Genomic DNA, 19,826 nt, shown 5'->3' with positions numbered 1-19,826 from the left:
CCCAGATCTCTGCTGCTGGCGACTGCAGCCATGAAATCCGGAGACGCCTGTTGCTCGGTAGACAGACGATGTCAAACCTTGACAAGGTTATAAGGTCCAGAGATATAACAATAGCAACAAAGATCCATATTGTGAGGGCTATGGTCTTTCCAGTTGTGATGTATAAATGTGAGAACTGGACCATTAGAAAAGCTGAACGGCAAAGAATTGACTCCTTCGAATTGTGGTGTTGGAGGAAACTTCTTAGAGTTCCATGGACTGCAAAGAGAACCAACAGATCAATATTGGAGCAAATAAAACCAGATTTCTTCCTGGAAGGTCTAATGTTAAAACAAAAGCTGACCTACTTTGGACACACAATGCGAAGGCATGCCTTGCTGGAGAAAATTGAAGGAACTAGAAGCAGAGGTCGTCAGAGAATGAGATGGATCGATGGCATCACAGAAGCAATGTGTTCCAACCTGGAAGGTCTACGGGAGAAAGTGCAAGACAGGAAATAGTGGCATGATTTGGTTCATGGGATCACGAAGAGTTGGAACCAACTAAATGGAGAGAGAGAGAGAGAGAGAGAGAGAGAGAGAGAGAGAGAGAGAGAGAGAGAGAGAGATAATTGTAATATTTATAAAACATGCACATCTTATTCCTAATACTCTATTGCACATGAGAACCCTCTTTTCATTGCAGATATGAATGCTTAATAACAATCTTATAAAAGATTGTTCAAACAAAAAAATGCAAATTAAATGTTTTTCATCTAGTTTACTTGTCATGGAAATGTTCGTGAACGCTCACTGTTGTTTAAAAATTTGCCACACCTGGGAAATGGTGCTGTGCTACCCTCATGGCAGGCAGGCATTCTACTGGAGAGCCATGCATTCCACTGAAGAAACGACATTGCATTAGGGTGCTAAAGATACACAGAATCCTTCAAAGTCAGTTTTCTTGAGAGTTTTTGAGAGTTCCCTCAAACTGCTCTGAGAGACTGCGGTTTGAGCTCTGAACTTTTTTAGGCATCATAAACGAAAAAAAATACAAAGATCTGATTGCCACATGGTCTTCTTGTTAGAACCACAGTCTGGTTTCAGTGCAAGTTGTGGATAACCTTATGTTTCTATTTTGTACTAATCCACACAAAGATGAGGGAATCACTGCACCGCACAAGCACGCTGCAAAGTCATCCACAGACCTAGCGTCAAATGCGTGTCGGATACGAGCAGTGGCTCAGTGCCTCACTTTGTGTCTAAACTCAGTACCTGAGTACAGAGCTCCTCTAGATGTCAGATGTAGCACACTGTTTCCTGGACATGTTTATACATGCTTTGCCTGTGATGGTTTTGCTTTCATTTCTTTTGCAGGATCCACTGCTGCTGTATGCAGAACTGCACCACGCGCGCTCCATCATGGCCCTGTGTCGGCTGAAGCTGGAACAGTACCACTCCGACATCAAGAAGGCTATCCTACCCACCGAGCACCCTGATGTCGCCGAAGCACTCAATGGCATACTCGAGGTGAGTTTTCTGCAGATCTGCAGTATGTGACACCTGTTGTTATAGCAGATAATGGAGCAAGTTTTCTGACGTACGAGGGCTATGCCGAAAGTTTTTAGCAGAATGTGTGAAAAAAAAAATTTATTTGCAAAAAAACGTTTACAACTTTTCAAAATACTCTCCAGTAGCATGTATACATTTTTCCATTCTCTGAAACCACTTAGAAAATGTCAGTCCAAGCTTCTTTTGGGATGTCACTTAGTGCACTCCCATATGCTGCAATGGCCTCTTCATCTGATGAAAACCACAACCCTCGATTTTTTCCTTAGTCTTAGGGAACAGAAAGAAGTCACAGGTGGCCAGGTCATGTGAATAGAGGGGATGGGGTTACACTCGCACTTTTTCCTTCTCCAGAAAGTTCGTCATTCTGGCAGCCCTGTGCGCAGATGCGTTGTCGTGCTGCAGCAGTAGGTGCCCACTCTTGGACTTTGGATGCAGTACTTCCATGTGACGATTACTTTTGGAAGACAATCATTCACATACCATTCTTCATTGACTGTACGACGTGTGTCCAAGGTCACAGAGGTGAGATGCCCGATCTTTGTGAAAAAAGTTGCCACCATCTTCCTTTCAGAGCTCTGACTTCGTCGAACTTTTGTGGGTGGTTCCTCCCCTGGAAAGCACCACACAGAAGACTCTCTCTTCATTTCAGGTTCATAATGATAGACGCACATTTCATCACCTGTGACAATATTGTAGGTGTCTTGGGTCTTCCCTCCATTGAATTTTTCGAGCATGAAACGACACCAGTCCACTCTCGCCTGCTTTTGTCTTTCTGTCAGGGAATGTGGCAGTCAACGGGCACATCTCTTAGTAAGGCCTAAGTGACTATGAACGGTCCAATATTTAGGGTCTCTTCAATGTCACAAAATGTAAGATGTGGATCTTCTTTGAGCATTTTCCCCACAGCATCAATGTTTTTAGGAGTCACAGCTGTTGCTGGCCAACCGAGGCGAGGTTCATCTTCAGTTGAGTGCCGACCCCTCAAAAACTCGTGAAACCAATTTCCAACTGTGGCCCTAGAAGGGGAAGCTTCACCAAAAACACTCAGCAAAGAAGAATGGCATTCTTCGGCACTTAAACCCTTTTTATAATCGTAAAAAACCATGGCGCAAAAGTCGCGGCGCGAGAGCTCCATCTTGCACTGTCTCTGACTCAACACTGCCTGTGCTTTCTTACCGCACTGTGGGGGGGAGGGGAGGGGTACCGCTAGCCAGGGGCTGCGCGTGCATGTCCCAAGGTCGAAAAACATCGCTCTTTTGAATTAAAACAACCCCATTGTCCCCCACCTTACGGTTTACGGGCTACTAAAAACTTTCGGCATAGCCCGCGTACTATGTAGGTGTTTAATGAATATAGTTGCTTCATTACACCTCTCTATCGACGTCTACATCTACATCCATACTCCGTAAACCACCTTCCGGTGTGTGGCAGAGGGTACCTTGACTACCTGTATCAGTTCTCCCTTCTGTTCCAGTCTCATATTGTTCGTGGAGAGAAAGATTGTCGGTATGCCTCTGTGTGGGCTCTAATCTCTCTAATTTTATCCTCATGGTCTCTTCACGAGATATACGTAGTAGGGAGCAATATACTGCTTGACTCCTCGGTGAAGGTATGTTCTTGAAAATTCAACAAAAGCCCATTCCGAGCTACTGAGCATGTCTTTTGCAGAGTCTTCTACTGGAGTTTATATGTCATCTCCGTAACGCTTTCACGATTACTAGATGATCCTGTAACGAAGCGCGCCACTCTCCATTGGATCTTCTCTATCTCTTCTATCAACCCCATCTGGTACGGATCCCACACCGGTGACCAGTATTCAAGCAGTGGGCGAACAAGTGTCTGTAACTTACTTCCTTTGTTTTACTGCTTTTCCTTAGGATTCTTCCAGTGAATCACAGTCTGGCATCTGCTTTACCGACGATTAATTTTATATAGTCATTCCATTTTAAATCACTTCTAATGCCTACTCCCAGATAATTTATGGAATTAGCTGTTTCCAGTTGCTGATCTGCTATATTGTAGCTAAATGATAAAGAATCTTTCTTTCTATATATTCCCTTTAAAGGGGTAAAATAAAAAAATAAAAAATAAAACATAAAACACTTATACACACCTCAACATAAGCTTTGTGTCATCACTATATTTAGAATACATTCATGTACAATATAAAACATTTGTGTAACAACAAAATTGTCTGTTTCCCATTGAGGGGAGGGTGGAAGAGGTGTGACAGTTCACAGCACTTCTGAGCAATTTCAGAACATGGCGGAATATCTCCCGGCTCAGACGAAGGCTCAAATCTGTATTGGCACACCGTCAATGAGATCGAGCCAACGATGGTCCAAATGTTCTGCTCTTCAATGGCGATTCTGCATAAGGTGTGCAGGGTATGTGGTTGATAGCAATGACCAAAAGCAGCTTGTTTGAATCAGTCTCTCACATTCTTTATGTCTTGAGTCTGCCAAACAGGTAGGCCACTCCGTTTTTGTGATCCTAGCATGCTTAAGGTATGTGTTCACAAGAAAAGCAAGATGAGCAAGCAAGTTATCATGAATTAATATAAAATTGTCACCAAAATGTTGGTGACACACTCCAACTATTGATTGCAGAATCTCTTCCCTCTACTTTACAACAGTGAGATTGCCCTTAATGACCACGTGAGGTTTATGGTGTCCTCAAGTTATGCCACACCATAATTTCATTCCTCCTACACCACCACCACCACCAACATTCTTGTTGCACTTATGGGACATCTTGCTTTAGGCATTCGATATTACTAGATTGTCTTTAAATATTTTGGCTGTGATCATCAGGATAGAGAGAGATCAAAGTTTCGTCCGGAAACAACACAAAGTGCCAATACTCGGGTGCCCTTTCTGCGTGACTTCTTGCCCATCTGTAACGGAGTCTGTGGTGTTGTGGTGTACGACATACTGCTCACATGAAATGATGATTCAAATCATTCACTCATCTCCTAACAGTTTGATGTGATACACAAAAGTACTGTAGTCTCTTCAAATGCCAAATTCAGTTCCTTTGACTCGGAGGTTGTATATATTGGTTATCCAGTGTGCCTGTTGAATGTGAATGCTCTGTGCGATGTAACTCCTCAACATTACCTGTCAGTCAGAACTGATTCCATGTCTGCACCAGATCATTTGGACTCCAGTGCACACATCGTGAAACTTCCCCGGTTGACGAGCCTTTTACGTCTAATATAATAATGCAGGCCTGCTGACTGATCACAATTGTGCTTTGTGTCGTGATGGATGTGCACACTACTGTTACACAAATGTCTCTAATGTGTGACTACTGCAGCTGCACATTCAACTGAAATGCTTCAATCAATTATAGTGTGGCATTCTACTCATTGGCAGCATTCCCAGTTAATTAGAGAAATGGAAATAAAATTTTAGCAGTGGTGATGCACAACCCACGTGTCTCTACAAGAGAGCTTGTGTATGTGAAGGGGGTCAGCCAAAAGAATGTTTTGCATATAAGATGAGGGCATGCTGAAAATAATGCCTCTGAATTTTTTTTTTGTAGATTCATTAAAATTTTACATCGGTATTCTTAGAGTCTACCGCTAGAGGGCTCTGAATGGTGGTAACATGGTGGTGTGTAACGTAACTATGTGCATGTGTGGAAACGGCACACAATGTCAATACTGAGGTGAAGACTGAAAGCATGAATTCAAAAAGTTTGTCCACACAATGGTCACCCTGTCCTTAAACAAGACAATGCCATATCACACACGAGTGCTGCAACGTCTGCAACATGCCGACACCTTGGGTTCACTGTCATTGATCGTCGTCCATACAGTCCCAGCTTGGTCCGTGCAATTTTAATCTGTTTCCAGAACTTAAAGAACACCTTGAAGGCCTGCATTTTGATAGTGATGAAGTGGTGCAAGCAAAGTAAAGTTGTGGCTCTGTCAAAAAAGTCAAACATTCTACAGTGATGGTATCAACAAACTGGTCTCCCCCTGAGAAAAATGTATTTGTTTGCCGAGTTGTCCATATTGAGAAATAAATATGCAGAAGTGAGGTATAGAGATGTAGAATCTTAATAAAATTTGTTTTATTTAAAAAGCTGCAAGGGTTTTCATGTAACAGTTATCTGAACAGTGTCTACAAAAACTGCAAAATGATACAGCATTTTTGTGGAAGATTTTTTTTGTTTTCCCCAGTTGGTTACAAACCACTGACAAATCAGTCTGTGCTCTATGCCCCACCTGTCAGTTTGGAAATCCCCTCTGGCTAAAAGTAGCGGATGAACAGTGACCTTGGTATATTAACTAGTGGTGTGGTCATTTCAAGACTCACATGGTTGGTCACTTTTTTATTTATGGAACTCTAAATAACTACAAATATCTAGAGTATCTCACACATATTCGACCACAATTATAAAAAGACTTGCTTCAGGACGGAGCATTTGGAGATATTATTTAAGAAGCACAAAATGACTTTAGTGCTCACCAGACGTAACATCTCTATGCATTTGTGTGCGGCAACTCTTAAAACACAATGTCTACTAAAAAAATCAACTCCCAGTGACACAAAAATGCCATATAACACGGGTCTGTCGTGCTATAACTCCAGATGAAAGTCCATGTATGGCATTGTCTGTCTGTAATTGCTTTATAGCTTTGTAGCATATATCACTGCAACTCAACGTTCTGAACAGTTGATATGACTGTCATAATATTATAACACATGAACCACACCTGTGTTTTGTATTTGCTTACATTTGGTATTGTAGGGCAGACATTTGTGGGACTTCTACTCCTGATGGCAACACAGTAATTTGTGGCACTAGGTACTGTTTGATAGAGATCAACTCGTGTTATGTCACTGAAGTGCTTTTTGCCAGCTCTTTCCAAAGTTCTAGATAAAAGTACTTCTTAATAAAACATTCAGCAGCCTAGATCACATAAATATTTCTTTATTTAAGGTAACTAGTTTCGACAGACTTTGCTGTCATCATCAGATATTAAAAATCAGCACAATATAAAAGGTTTGTTGTAAGTAAAGTATTTAAAAACCTAAAGCACCTTGTGCAAATGGTTATGTCCACATCACAAATGCTTGTTGCATCTCAAAAACACACTGCATAGTAACACATCTGTTTATGTAAACTGGACCCATGTAAAATGGACACATTTCATAACAAGAAGATTTTTGAAGACCTGAAGATGGTAGCAAAGTCAGTCGAAACAAGTTGTCATGAATAAAGAAATTTTTATGCAATCTAAGCTGTTGAACCTTCAGATTGTTTCACGGAAGCAGTACGTAGTTTCTAGGTAGTATCACTTATTGACCACACAACCATATGGCAGGAACTCGTGGTGCACTATCCCATTGTAATCAAAGAAAACAGAGAAGAACCTTCGGGTGTGACATGTGATTGCACTACCTGAGTCTCCTCCAGTCTTGGCTACTCTGTTATTTTCCATTGGGATGGTTGGTCTTCTGTTTCAATGTTGTTCCCGTAAGTCATTTTCCATTGGGATGGTTGGTCTTCTGTTTCAATGTTGTTCACGTAAGTCGGTGTTTTATCACCTGTTATAATCTTCTTTTGAAGTTCTGGATTGTTGTCAGCTTCATTCAGCAGTCCCTGAGCGATATGTAAGTGACATTGTTTTTGGCCAGAAATCAACAGTTTTTGAACAAACTTTGCTGCTACACATTTCATGTCCAAAACACCTGAAAAATTGCTTGGCATGGGCAAAAGTATATGCTGACATCATTAGCAAGCTCTCTAATGGTGATTTGATCATTTTCCAGAACCATTTTCCATACTTCTTCCACATTGTAGTCAGTAAATGACATATTAGGGCACCCAGGAGAGTCGACGTCTTCAGCATCTTCTCGACCCTCTTCGAAAAGTTTACACCACTTGTAATCTCTTGTCACACTCATCATAGATTCACCAAAAGCAACAGTCAACATTTTGAGTGTGATGCTACACTTCTTCCATTAAAAAAAATTAAAGCAAATTCCTTTATCCATGTTGTTCAAAAGTAAAAATTTGAAAACAGTTATAACCTTCTTGACTGTTAACAATAAACTAAACATTCAAAACACCTGAAAATGTTAACATACATCAGGAACAAGTGTACCAATGAGATAATTATTTTTAATTGAGTGTATAGAGCCCCGTTACTTTTTGATCACACCTCATATATACACTGCATGACAAAGAAATTGGAAATAAATAAGAAAGGGAGGAGAGAATGAAATGTAACTTCACAGGTTGGGAGGATATTTGATGTTATTTCAGTGATCGCAAAAACGAGTCAAATCAGTATGAAATTGCACCCTCTGGCCTGGCTGCATGCACCGATTTGTTTGGGAAGATCGTTGTAGAGCTGTTGTATCCTCTCCCGAGGCAAGCTGGTACACACAACTATTGTAACCGATCCTCCATGTCCCGAATACTGACACTTGGGGTGTAGTTGACATCCAAGCTGCCCCTAGAAGTATGCTGTGGCAGACGTCACTATGGATTTTGTGGGCTACGAGAGGTCCCAGCACGACACAGACAGTCGGTAGACACACGTTCTGTTTGTGGAGGAGTATTGTCATGTTGAAAAAGGCAGCACAATACTGTCACACAACAGGTAATAAGTAAGGATGCAGGGAGTCTATTGTGTACACTTGTGCCGTCGGAGTTCCTTCAGTTGCTATCAGCTGTGACCTGAAGTCTTACTCGATGGCTCCTCATATCGTGATGCTAGGAGTAATGCATCTGTGCTTCTCCGAAGTACAAGTACTGGAAGAACGGAACTTCTTCCCACACCGCTGCCATACTTGACGACAGTGCCCGTTTGGAGTAGTGCAGAATTGAAATGCATTGCTGAGCACAATGCGATGCCACTAGCATTCCACACTTCTCGGTCCCTGGGCCATTCCCGCCACAGACATTTGTGGTGTGGTGTCAGCAGTCGCCTGTGCGTGCACACCAATTCGCTAGTCTGACTGTTGCTAGCCTCTGAACCGATAGTGCAGGAGGATAAAGACTGCTGCGGAGACACCATTACTTGTTTGCATATGGCAGGCACAGGTGTGAAAGGTTCGAGAGATGTAATCAACAGGATCCTTCACGACAAGTGTGGCTGTCCTCACATTCCTGTGCAGACCGAAGTTGGGCCCTGGCACCTTAGAGTCCCCACATATCTGGATACAGCAGAGTTCAACTGGCCAGCAGAGTGGAGACGCACAGTGGGGCCTCTTTCAAACTTTGTCAGATAGTGCCTGGTGACTGTTCCACCTACAGATGGCTACAGAAATCATTTACACACTTGCTGATGTTGTGAACCTGTACAAAGTTGCACTGATATCCGACTGTATGTTCTGGGTGATTAACTTTTTTCTCATAATTATTTGTAAAATAATTGGTGTGAAAATGGGCAAGAAATTTCAAGTGATTTTATGTTGTAGTTATGTTACAATTATTAGTATATGGAAATTTAGGTTAAAGAAACCAAGGTCTTTCAGTTGGAAGAACTCTATCAAATATCAGTAGAGTTCTTGCTGTCAGTCATTGAATTTTGATAGTAGGAGATTCGTGAGGATAATGGGCAGCTATATTTGCTCCATGACAGCACAAGAATAATGTGTCAAAGTGGCACTCAATCCTGAACAATAAAATGTTTGGTCCTCTACTTGAGTAGCAAATAAATTCTGTTAAAGTGTCTTATTCTGTAGCTGAATGGTTAGTATGGCAGACTGCCATGCGGGGGAGCCCAGATTCAATTCCCGGCCAGGTCAGAGATTTTATCTGCTCGGATACTGGGTGTTGTGTTGTCTCGTCATCATTTTGTCATTATTGGCACGCAGTTCACCGAAGTGGCATCAAAAATTCCAAATGGAGTCTCCCAGCCAAAAGTATTGTATGACCATTTCATTCCATTTCAGTTTGTTTCTATTAAAGTTCTGTTACACAATGAATCAGATAAATTTAAAGGCTCTCAATTCAACTAAACATGTAGGGATTACAAATACAAACCCCTTAAATTGGAACCATCATGAAGCAAATATTGTAGTGAACCAAAGACTGCATTTTATTGGCAGTACACTTAGAATATGCAAGAAATCTACAGAATATGCAACAAATCTTCTAAACAGACTGCATACACTATGGGATCCTTATCACATGGGACTGATGACACACATCAAAAAAATTCAAAGAAGTGCAGCCCATTTTGTGTTGTCACGAAGCAAGGGGGAAAGTATTGCAGGTATGATAAGTGGATTGGGGTGGGAATCATTGAAGCAAAGGTATCTTTCATTGTGGCAAGATCTTTTCACAAATTTTGAACCACAGATTTTCCATTCCCAATGGAAAAATATTCAGTTTATCCCGGCCTACATACGAAGAAGTGACCATTGTAATAAAATAAATTGGAGCTTGGATGAAAAGATTTAGGTGTTCATTTTTTCCATGGGCTATTAGAGAGGAGGAGAAGCAATCTGAAAGTTGTTGATGCTAAGCACTTAAGTGTTAACTACAGCGTAATCATGTAGATGTAGATCATGACCAAGTGCTTTTGGTCCTTAGAAAACCTTTGAAGTGAATTATGTAGATAGTTGTTACGGAACATACAGTTTCACAGAAAGTCCCAGCCACTGGAAAGTCGACATTTTTCGCATTAACAAATCATAGTCAGAGGTGGTGAAAAATATGTAATCCTGACTGGAAATTGAATCCGAGATCTTTGGATTTGTAGCATGATGCTTACCAATAGAGGCACGTAGTCACACCACAAAATGTAAATACAAGTTGTGAGAGAAAAGGCACATTAACTCATTTTACCAGACACCACAACTACTGCTCTTTGTGGCTGCTGTGTTGAACAAGTTCTTACATCAGTGCTATACAGATACTTTAGTAAAAAAGCAGCACTAATATTCAATCAAATCTTGATAAAACTTCAAAGTGATGCTAAAATAAGCAATTTGTTTAAAAAGTAATGTACATTTTCGCACTTTGTCAGACCATAAATGTAGTATTCTGGGCCTACAATTCAGTGGGTCACAGATGTACAAAGGCTAGTCATACACAGAGCTGACTGTAAAAATTTGTGGGGTATGAAATGGGTTGATCACATAGGCACAATTGTAGATAGTGGTGGGATGACTGACTAGTTTCAGCAGCTGAGTGGCAAGTCAATTGTTTTTTCATGCACAATTTTTCCAGTTTAAAGAAATTAGGCTACAACCCTGTCTCATTCCCTTCTCAATCAGTGCTCCCCTTCCATGCCTATTGACTCCTATTAACTGCCCTCTGGTTTCTGTACAAGTTGTAAATAGCCTTTCACCATGTATTTTACCTATGCTACCTTCAGAATTTCAAATAGAGTATTCAAGTCAAAATTTTCAAAAGCTTTCTGTAAGTCTACAAATGCTATAAACGAAGGTTTGTCTTTCCTTAACGTATCTTCTAAAGTAAGTCGTAGGGTCAGTATTGCCTCAGGTGTACCTACATTCCTCCGAAATACAAACTGCAATTCCCCAAGGTCAGCTTCAATCAATTTTTCCACTCTTCTGTAAAGAATTTGTGTTAGTATTTTGCAACCATGGCTTGTTAAAGTTGTAGTTGATAACATTCACATCTGTCAGTACCTCCTTTCTTTAGAATTGCAATTATTATATCCTCCTTGAAGTCTGAGGATATTTGTCCTGCCTCATAAGTCTTGCACATTAGATGGGAGAGTTTGGTAATGGCTGGCTCTTGCAAGTCTATCAGTAGTTGTTCTAGAATATTGTCTGCTCCGGGGCTCCTTTTTTTTTTCAGAGCTCTCTCAAATTCTTCTCAAAGTATCATATCTCCTGACTCATCTTCATCTACGTCCTCTTCCATTTCTACAGTATTGCCTCAAATTCCTCTTCCTTGTATAGATCTCATTCCACCTTTTAGGTTTCCCTTCTTTGCTTCGAATGGTTTTCCATCTGAGCTCTTGGTATTTATGAGGCTGCTTCTCTTTTCCCCAAAGGCTTCTTAAATTTTCCTGTAGGTGGTACTTATCTTTTCCCTGGTGAAATATGCTTATAAATCCATACATTTGCTCTCTAGCCATTCCTGTTTACCCATTTTGCTCTTCCTATCAGTATGATTTGTTAAATGTTTGTATTCCCTTTTGCCAGCTTCATTACCTGCATTTTTTATGTTTTCCTCTTTCATCAATAAATTTAGTATTGTGTTATCCAAGAATTTGTAGTAAGCCTTGTCTTTTTACCTATTTGATCCTCTACTGCCTTCATTAATTTCATCTCTTAAAGTTAAAGCTACCCATTCGTTTTATACTGTATTCCTTTCTCCTGTTATAGTCAACCATTGCCTAATTCCCCCTCTGAAACTCTCAGCAACATCTGGTTCTTTCAATTTATCTGGGTCCCATCCCCTTCATTTTCCTTCCAATTTCTTCAGTTTTAATCTAGAGTTCATACTCAATAAACTGTGATCATAGTCCACATCTGCCCCTGAAAATGTCTTAAAATTTAATATATGATCCCTAAATCTCTCCCTGACCATTATATAATCAAACAGAAACCTTCCGGTGTCCCCAGTCCATATTCACCAACTATTTCTCCTTCTTTTCCTACTATTGAATACCAGTCCCCCACCACAATTAAATTTTCATCTCCCTTAACCATCTGAATAATTTCTTTTATCTTATCATATATTTCTTCAATCTCTTCATCATCCGTGGACATAGCTGGCATACAAACTTGTACTATTTTGATGGGTGTGGGCTTCATGTCTGTCTTGGCTATGATAATACTTTCATAGCTGCATACCTATTTTTTTCTTTGTTCTTAAACATACTCCTGCATTAGCTATATTCACCTGATCAGAAGTGCTGTTCCTCCTGCCACCAAACTGCACTAATTCATGTAAAAGTTATTCCATTCCATTGTGACAGGGTGGCACAGCAACCAGTTTAATGTTATATCGGAATAAAAACAGTTATGTAATGTCACTGATGCATTTCACCCTTATGGGGCATCGTCAGATTGTATAAAAAGAGCTGCATATGAAATCCATCTGTCATATAGCCTTATGCAATGGAAAAAGGACACAACAGTAACTGGATGGGTTTCACATCCGGTTGTTTTTATACAATCCGATGATGCCACAAAAGGAAGAAACACATTATTGATATTAATAATTTTGCAACAGAGACTGTTTTTATTGTGAAACTGTGTAATTCCCATCATATCTAATTTCAACCCATCCATTTTGCTTTCTAAATTTTCTAACCTACCTACCAGATTATGGGATTTGGGATTCCAAGCTCCTATCTGGAAAATGCATGTTTTGATTCCTCTCATGACTACAACTAGTCCCCACCTGGATATCGAAATGGGGTACTATTTTACCTCTGGTATATTTTACCCAAGATGATACCATCATCATTTTACCATGCAGTAGAGCTGCATTGCCATCAGGAAAAATTATGGCTGTAGCTTCCCCTTGCTTTTAGCTGTTCGCAGAACCAGCACAACAAGACCATTTTGGTTAATGTTACAAGGCCAGATCGGTCAGTCTTCTAGACTGTTGCCCCTGCAACTACTGAAAAGGCCACTGACCCTCCTCGGGAACCACACGTTTGTCTGGCCTCTCAACAGAAACTCCTCAGTTACAGTTGCATCTATGGTAGAGGATATCCTGACCACGGAGACACACAAACCACCCCAGTGACTGCAAATTCCATGTTCCTACAGATCTCTCCCAAAGGGATGGAAGAAATGATATTAAACTAACTACAGTTTGCAATCAGTGATAAAGTGGGGGCATACTCTGTCATGTACTTCACAGTGGTTTTCAGGGTATCGACACAGGTGCAAAAATTGAGCCACAATTTAAATTTCTCACACCTTGTGTGAGTACCAAAAGATTCGAAATCTTCATGAGCAACCTCATGAGACATCACATTGTTATCAAAGTAGCCAAATTTATGCACGAGCTGAAATTTATTTCCACAACTGTGGATATCCACAGAGTCACAATATACAGAAACATTTTTGAAGTATTTACTAAGATGGTATCTGTTCTTTCGGACGTGTCCGAAAGAACAGCTACCATCGGTGACCAAGCAGCTCGTCAGAATGAAATTACAATGAAATGAACACCCTTAGTTGCTTACAGCCGTTGACATACATCAATGGGGACAGATGAAAATGTGTGCCCCATCTGGGACTTGAACCCTGAATCTCCTGCTTACATGGCAGACGCTCTATCCATCTGAGCCACCGAGGACACAGAGGATAGCGCGACTGCAGGGATTTCTCTCTGGCACACCTCCCACGAAACCTACATTCTCAACGTATTGTCCCGCACTACTATTGTAGTGCCCCCGCCCATTATACTCATTACTCGCGGCGCGTTGCCAATTTCTGTAAGAGTTCGGGCACTGTTTGTGCATTCGCACAGAAGAAGATAGTCAGGTGGCCAGTGAGCCCTAACTACATATTTATGAAGATGGTATCTGTTCTTTCGGACATGTCAGAAAGAACAGATACCATCGGTGACCAAGCAGCTCGTTAGAATAAAATTACAATGAAATGAACACCCTTAGCTGCTTACAGGTGTTGACGTTTGTCAACGGGGACAGATGAAAATGTATGCCCCGACTGGGACTTGAACCCGGGATCTCCTGCTTACATGGTAGACGCTCTATCCATCTGAGCCACCGAGGACACAGAGGATAGCACGACTGTGGGGCACACCTCCTGCAAAACCCACATTCTTTCGGACATGTCCAAAAGAACAGATACCATCTTAGTAAATATATAGTTAAGGCTCACCGACCACTTGACCATCTTCTTCTTCTGTGCGAATGCACAATCAGTGCCCAAAGTCTTATGGGAATCGGCAACTCGCCACAAGTAATGAGTATAATGGGCGGGGGCACTACGAATGTAGTGCGGTACAATATGTTGAGAATGTGGGTTTCGCAGGAGGCGTGCCAGAAATAAATCCCTGCAGTCGCGCTATCCTCTGTGTCCTCGGTGGCTCGGACGGATAGAGCATCTGCCATGTAAGTAGGAGATCCCCGGTTCGAGTCCCAGTCGGGGCTCACATTTTCATCTGTCCCCGGTGACATATGTCAACGCCTGTAAGCAGCTAAGGGTGTTCATTTCATTGTAATTACATTACCTGAAAACCTGCAGTTACAGCATTGCGGTACGGACAAAGGGACCTCGGGCTGATTCGGCATGTCAGTTTCTTTTTCTGTCTGCAGCTGTGCGCACTGCTGACCTCCAGACAGGGTGCGGCACCCGCGGAAGTGGAGCCAGCGCTGGAAGCGGGGGAGCTGCACGCCCACGCACAGGCACAGCCCGCGGGCACGGAGCCTCCGCGCGGCTCATCGGTGCTACCCCAGCCGACCGGGGGATACAGGAGGAGCGCCGCGCCGCCCGCCCAGCTGCCACTCGGGGCACCGGCCGTTGCCGGCAGTGGCGCCCCACCCGCCGGTGCGCGGGGAGCCCAGCCACAGCCTCGCGACGTCCAGATGAAAGTTTTCCGTGAGCACGAGGGCTCGACCAGCTCCGTGGAGGGCGCGCCGGTCGAAAACCCTTTGGCGGCGGCTGTGGCGGCAGCGTGTGTCGGCCCGGAGGAGCAGCCTTGAGAAGCTGCAGATAAAATGTAATGGCCTGTGGCAGTCCTACTGGGCTGCAGTCACTGTACAACCAGAGAGAAGTCTTGTGACTTGTCTGTTAGAATACTAGACTATTGTGTAGCATCATTCCAGTACTCTTTTTTAATCCTTTTTCTCATTTTCATTCTTTCTCTTGGTTCTTGCAGCTGGAAAGCGTGAGCAGAGGTGGGATGTATTGAAACTTCTTTTTGTCCTCTCATCCACCTCTGTGATTTAACTCTCATCTATTTTACTGCCAAAGTTATCATTATGCCTCTTCTTGTTAACTTGTTATTGCTCTTTCTTCCATTTCTTCTTCTTTTCTTTTTTTCCTTCTTGCAGTTCTCTCTTCTTCTTTGTCTTCTTCTTCCCTCCTACCTCCTGCAACATTTTGTATAACGCAGTCACATTATCCGTACTTTCAAATACTGTGCCCCAATCTCCTTTTACTTCTGATGTGCCAAAGACAGCCTGCTGTGAGAATGAACACAAAAGCAAAGCAGTATACTGTGTGTGAAAGTAAAGATGCAAAATTTGAGGGAAAGAATGTGAAACAAAATTTAAACTGACATCGCAAAACAAAATTAAGTAATTGAAATTTGAGAGGAAGCAAGAGGAAGACAAAGTGTGCATAGAAAGTTCATCTCTAAACTTGAGTATTCATTACCTTCTTGCCTAACAGACATGGATTCAGTGTTATCTACACATCCCTTGTTTCTTGCCTGCTTGCATTCTTGAAGGAAATCGCTTCTATTTTTTGTAGCCCGTGATTCTTACTCATAAAAATTTTTTTGTTGCTGTCACATTTGCACTCGAGTGTTGCGGTTTCTCACAATTGATGCAAAGGGTCTTTTCATAGATTAATATATGGCTTATTATTTTTGTAATCTTTTGTATAATGTATCTATAGAAACTGTTCATATGCCATTTGAATTGTGAAAATCTTTTCAGTAGCCCTGTGTGTCTACAAATATTTATCCAGAGTGTATATAAAATCATATCGCACTTAAACTTTGGATAATTAATGGCTTTTTATATTCACTGCATAGTAAGTAAAGCAGCCCCACACATAGGAAATCAGTGTTCAAAAATGTGTTCTATATTAGTGTAATTGCACTCAGAATTATTTTTTAAAGTACAGCTCTGCATTATTGTATCGTGTCATATGTTCTGACTGTACAGTACTTTATTGTGGTAGAGCATCTGTAAGAAAAGTAAAAATATTGACCAGTTTGCTTTCAGCTACATCATTTGAGAAAACAGGATTCCGTGGAAGATTTTGCTTACATTGTGGACTATTTACCAGAAAATATTTTGAAGCAATAGCTCCGTCATCTGTACAGGGTGTTTTGTTAATTGAGCAATCTGTCAGTTAACACTGGAAGAATTCATTTTTATAGATGGGTAGATTTACTTCGTGGTGCTTCAAATAGATTCATCCGTATGTAATTTGAAGTGTAAAAGTTCTCAGAGTAATGCCTCGGAGTAAGAATATTTGTTATTCGGTTATTGGTAGAATGTTAAAATGTAAATGTATATGTTGCGGAGTACAGGGGTATTCTTTGAATGGCAAATAATAACAGAATACGGGCAGATAAGATGCATAATTCGTGTGGGATTGAGCGTGGACTGGAGATGTGTTAAAGTTATCCTTGTAAATGGCTGTAATTTTAAATATGCACATGTAAATAAGATATGCATAATTTGTGTGGGTGTGTGTGTGTGTGTGTGTGTGTGTGTGTGTGTGTGTGTGTAGCTACTGGCTGTAAATATCAAAGCAGAGAGTGTACAATATTGAATTCCCATTTTTAGAATTGTCATATTCTGAGTGAATGCTTGAACTGAGAGCTGCTCTACAAAAAGTAATTACTGGGGTCTTTTGTTAGTGTTTTCTCTGCTTCGATGTCAGTTTTGAATTTATGTAATGCAATTGGTAACGGGTAATGCAACAAATTTTCAATTAGTATGCCTAGCTCTCAACAGTTGTTATTAATTATCCCTGCATTTCAATTTGCATTTTAAAATCAACATCAAAGTCTTCTTGTGGAGTAAAATTGTACGTAAGGACCATTTTCTCATATCTATGTAGTCCATACTGCACATTTGCCCATGCTCATATATTGGTTGCAAATAATTCCTTTTTTCACCAGTAAGACTATTGTTCATTATGACCAATATTACTTTTAGTCGATCAACTATAAGGCAGACAGTGAGGATGTTCACAGCTCATATTGTCAAATGTTTAGTATATGTTTGAGAGCGGTTTGTAGATGGAGTGGTTTAAATGCAGCTACATTTTATTATTCTGATTGTAAGGAAGGTTTCTGAAGGTAAGGCGAATATGTTGCCTGTTATTTGTCTAACTAAAAATATGACTGCTTACGTAAATGTGCAAGCTTTCAGAGCCAGTGGCTCCTCCTCCTGGCTGAAGAGTTGAAGGGGAAGGAACGGGGATGTAGGAAAAGGACTGTGAAGGATTAGGAGAGTTTGCAAAAGTTGCCCACAACCCCGAGTCATGGGAGACTTACCAGACTGAGTGAGAATGAAAGACTGATTGTTGGGGACTACATCAGAAAAGCTATGAAAATCAGAGAGCTTAAAGGTAAAAGATAGGATAATAAGCAAGTCTTAGATTACTGACAAAATATCATGCAAGAATTGATAAGAGTGGAAAGCTAAGTGCATTGTATGTGAAACAGGTATAAGGTAGGGAAAAATAGACAGATCAGAAAACAAAATATATAGAAAATGAAAAGAGATGTAGAAATGAATATTTACTGAGAAGAAATGCTGAGGCTGGAGAAATTGCATATGTTGTGTACTAGCAGTTATGTATACAATGTTCAGCCTTTTATATTTGTGTAACTACCACTAAGTTATCAGTTAGGGTGAATGTACTTTGACAGAGGGTGTATACTGGCAACACACGTCTTGTTGCAGAGCGTGCTCTACAACATACAGTTGTGACTTCAGTGCCTGTTTGTCAACAAATGCCATCGGGATTCTGCCTCCATACACAAGTTTCTCAGAACTGGACTGCTGGTAACTGGTGTTACATGTCTGTGGTTCTCACCGCCCACATGCCCTTAATTTACATTAATTTATTTGGCACCAGCATTTCTTCACTCCCTTTTAGTTTTCTATATCTTTCATTTTCTGACCTGTCTATTTTTCCTCCCACGCCCTGTCACTCCCCCCCCCCCCCCCCCCCATGTCTACCACATATAAATCACTTAGCCTTCTACTCTTATTAATTCTTGCATGATTTTTGTCAGTAATCCCTGTCTTGCTTATTTATTACCTTATCTTCCACTTTTAACTTGTAAATTTTTCAAACTCATCCAGTGCATTTCCCAACAATCAGTCTTTCCCTCTCATCTTATTCAGTAAGTTTCCCCTAACCTGGGATTCTGAGCAACTTTTCCAAACCCTTCTCATTTCCTAAAACTTGCCAGTAATTTTCCTTTATCCCTCTTCCTTCCCCTTCAGCCATTCTGCCAGAAGGACGAGCCACTGGGTCTGAAAGCTTGCCTATTTACCTGAGCTTTGTGTGTTTTCTCCTGCTGCAGCTTGGTGAGCAGATTTTTATCCAGTCAATTACATTATATTTTCAAAAATCGATTATTTTCATGAGAGCATGTCGGTAGTCTTGTTTCAGCTGCACGTGTGGTTTGTGAATTCCCCCAACATCCAGTTTTCATTCAGTAAAATTCAGTAAAATTCTTGAAGCCAGTAGTCATTGCCAACGAGTGTTCTTAATTTTGTGTGTGCTTTTATTATACTCTTCTTACTGTTTTGGCGTAACGTACAACTACTTCTTTTCCTGCTCCAAACTTGCCAACACGCCAATGTCTTCAGTTACTATTTGCTTTACACATTCCAATCTCGTCTGTCCCTCCACAGCTCCTTCTAAATACTATGTATGTATTTTCGTGTTGTCTCATCGCATGTCCCATCATCCTATCCCGTCTTGTTGTGAATCTTTTCTACATATTCCTTCCCTTACCAATTCCACGGAGAACCTCCTCATTTTTTACCTTATTGGCCAGTAAATTGTCCACATCACCACACACCAGTCACACTTCATTACTCTTCTTTTTCAGCTTCTACTCAGTCCACAATCCACTTAGGTTTAATACTATGCTCCAAATGCACCTTTTCATTTTTGTCAAATTGTGGGTGACCTTTAGGTTGTGGGCACTCCTGCCAACTGCCCCCAAGGCAGTCCGCCTGTGTGTGGGGGAGTCAGTTCTGTCAGTTGCTGCACCCCCCCCCCCCCCCCTCCTAAACATGTCTCAGAAAGTGCACACTTTGTACAAAATAACTGCAGTTTGTGCTCACTTACGGTTTTAGTATGTCTTCCTATTTGTGCATAAGTTTCTGGTTCTGAACATGCTCCAATAGATACAGCATACTGTATTTACACCATCTCTTATTTGGAACATTGTGAGAAATTTAGTTTAATTACATAAATATTTCTTATTATTTCTGGATTAGTAAGTGGATTTTTTTCAAAATCTGCTTTACAAATTATGTGGTACTGGGGAAGAGTAGGAGCAACACAGTTTCCATTCTCAGTATATCCGTCGCTGCTGCCATCATATTTAAATGCAATTTCTATAATGCTGAAA

At 41.0% G+C, this 19,826-nt stretch overlaps 1 protein-coding gene across 1 annotated transcript; it reads left to right on the top strand.

Annotated features, from left to right (window-relative positions):
• The first annotated feature begins 1,361 nt into the window (after window positions 1-1,361).
• On the top strand, window positions 1,362-18,400 carry LOC126293342 (uncharacterized). The gene is made up of 2 exons (XM_049986534.1): window positions 1,362-1,508; window positions 14,800-18,400. Exons 1-2 carry the CDS (start codon window positions 1,401-1,403, stop codon window positions 15,184-15,186), a joined length of 495 nt encoding a protein of 164 aa, XP_049842491.1. The 5' UTR covers window positions 1,362-1,400; the 3' UTR covers window positions 15,187-18,400.
• Window positions 18,401-19,826: the final 1,426 nt, after the last annotated feature.

This window comes from Schistocerca gregaria, chromosome 10 (assembly GCF_023897955.1).
Source record: "Schistocerca gregaria isolate iqSchGreg1 chromosome 10, iqSchGreg1.2, whole genome shotgun sequence".
NCBI lineage: Eukaryota > Metazoa > Arthropoda > Insecta > Orthoptera > Acrididae > Schistocerca > Schistocerca gregaria.
The sequence above is the reverse complement of the archived record's forward strand: the minus strand, read 5'-3'. Positions and strand labels throughout refer to the sequence as shown.

Coding starts and splice junctions, on each gene's coding strand:
- LOC126293342 (XM_049986534.1), top strand. CDS start 1,401: ATGGCCCTGTGTCGGCTGAAGCTGGAACAGTACCACTCCGACATCAAG. Junction 1,509..14,799: donor CACTCAATGGCATACTCGAG/GTGAGTTTTCTG, acceptor TTCTGTCTGCAG/CTGTGCGCACTGCTGACCTC.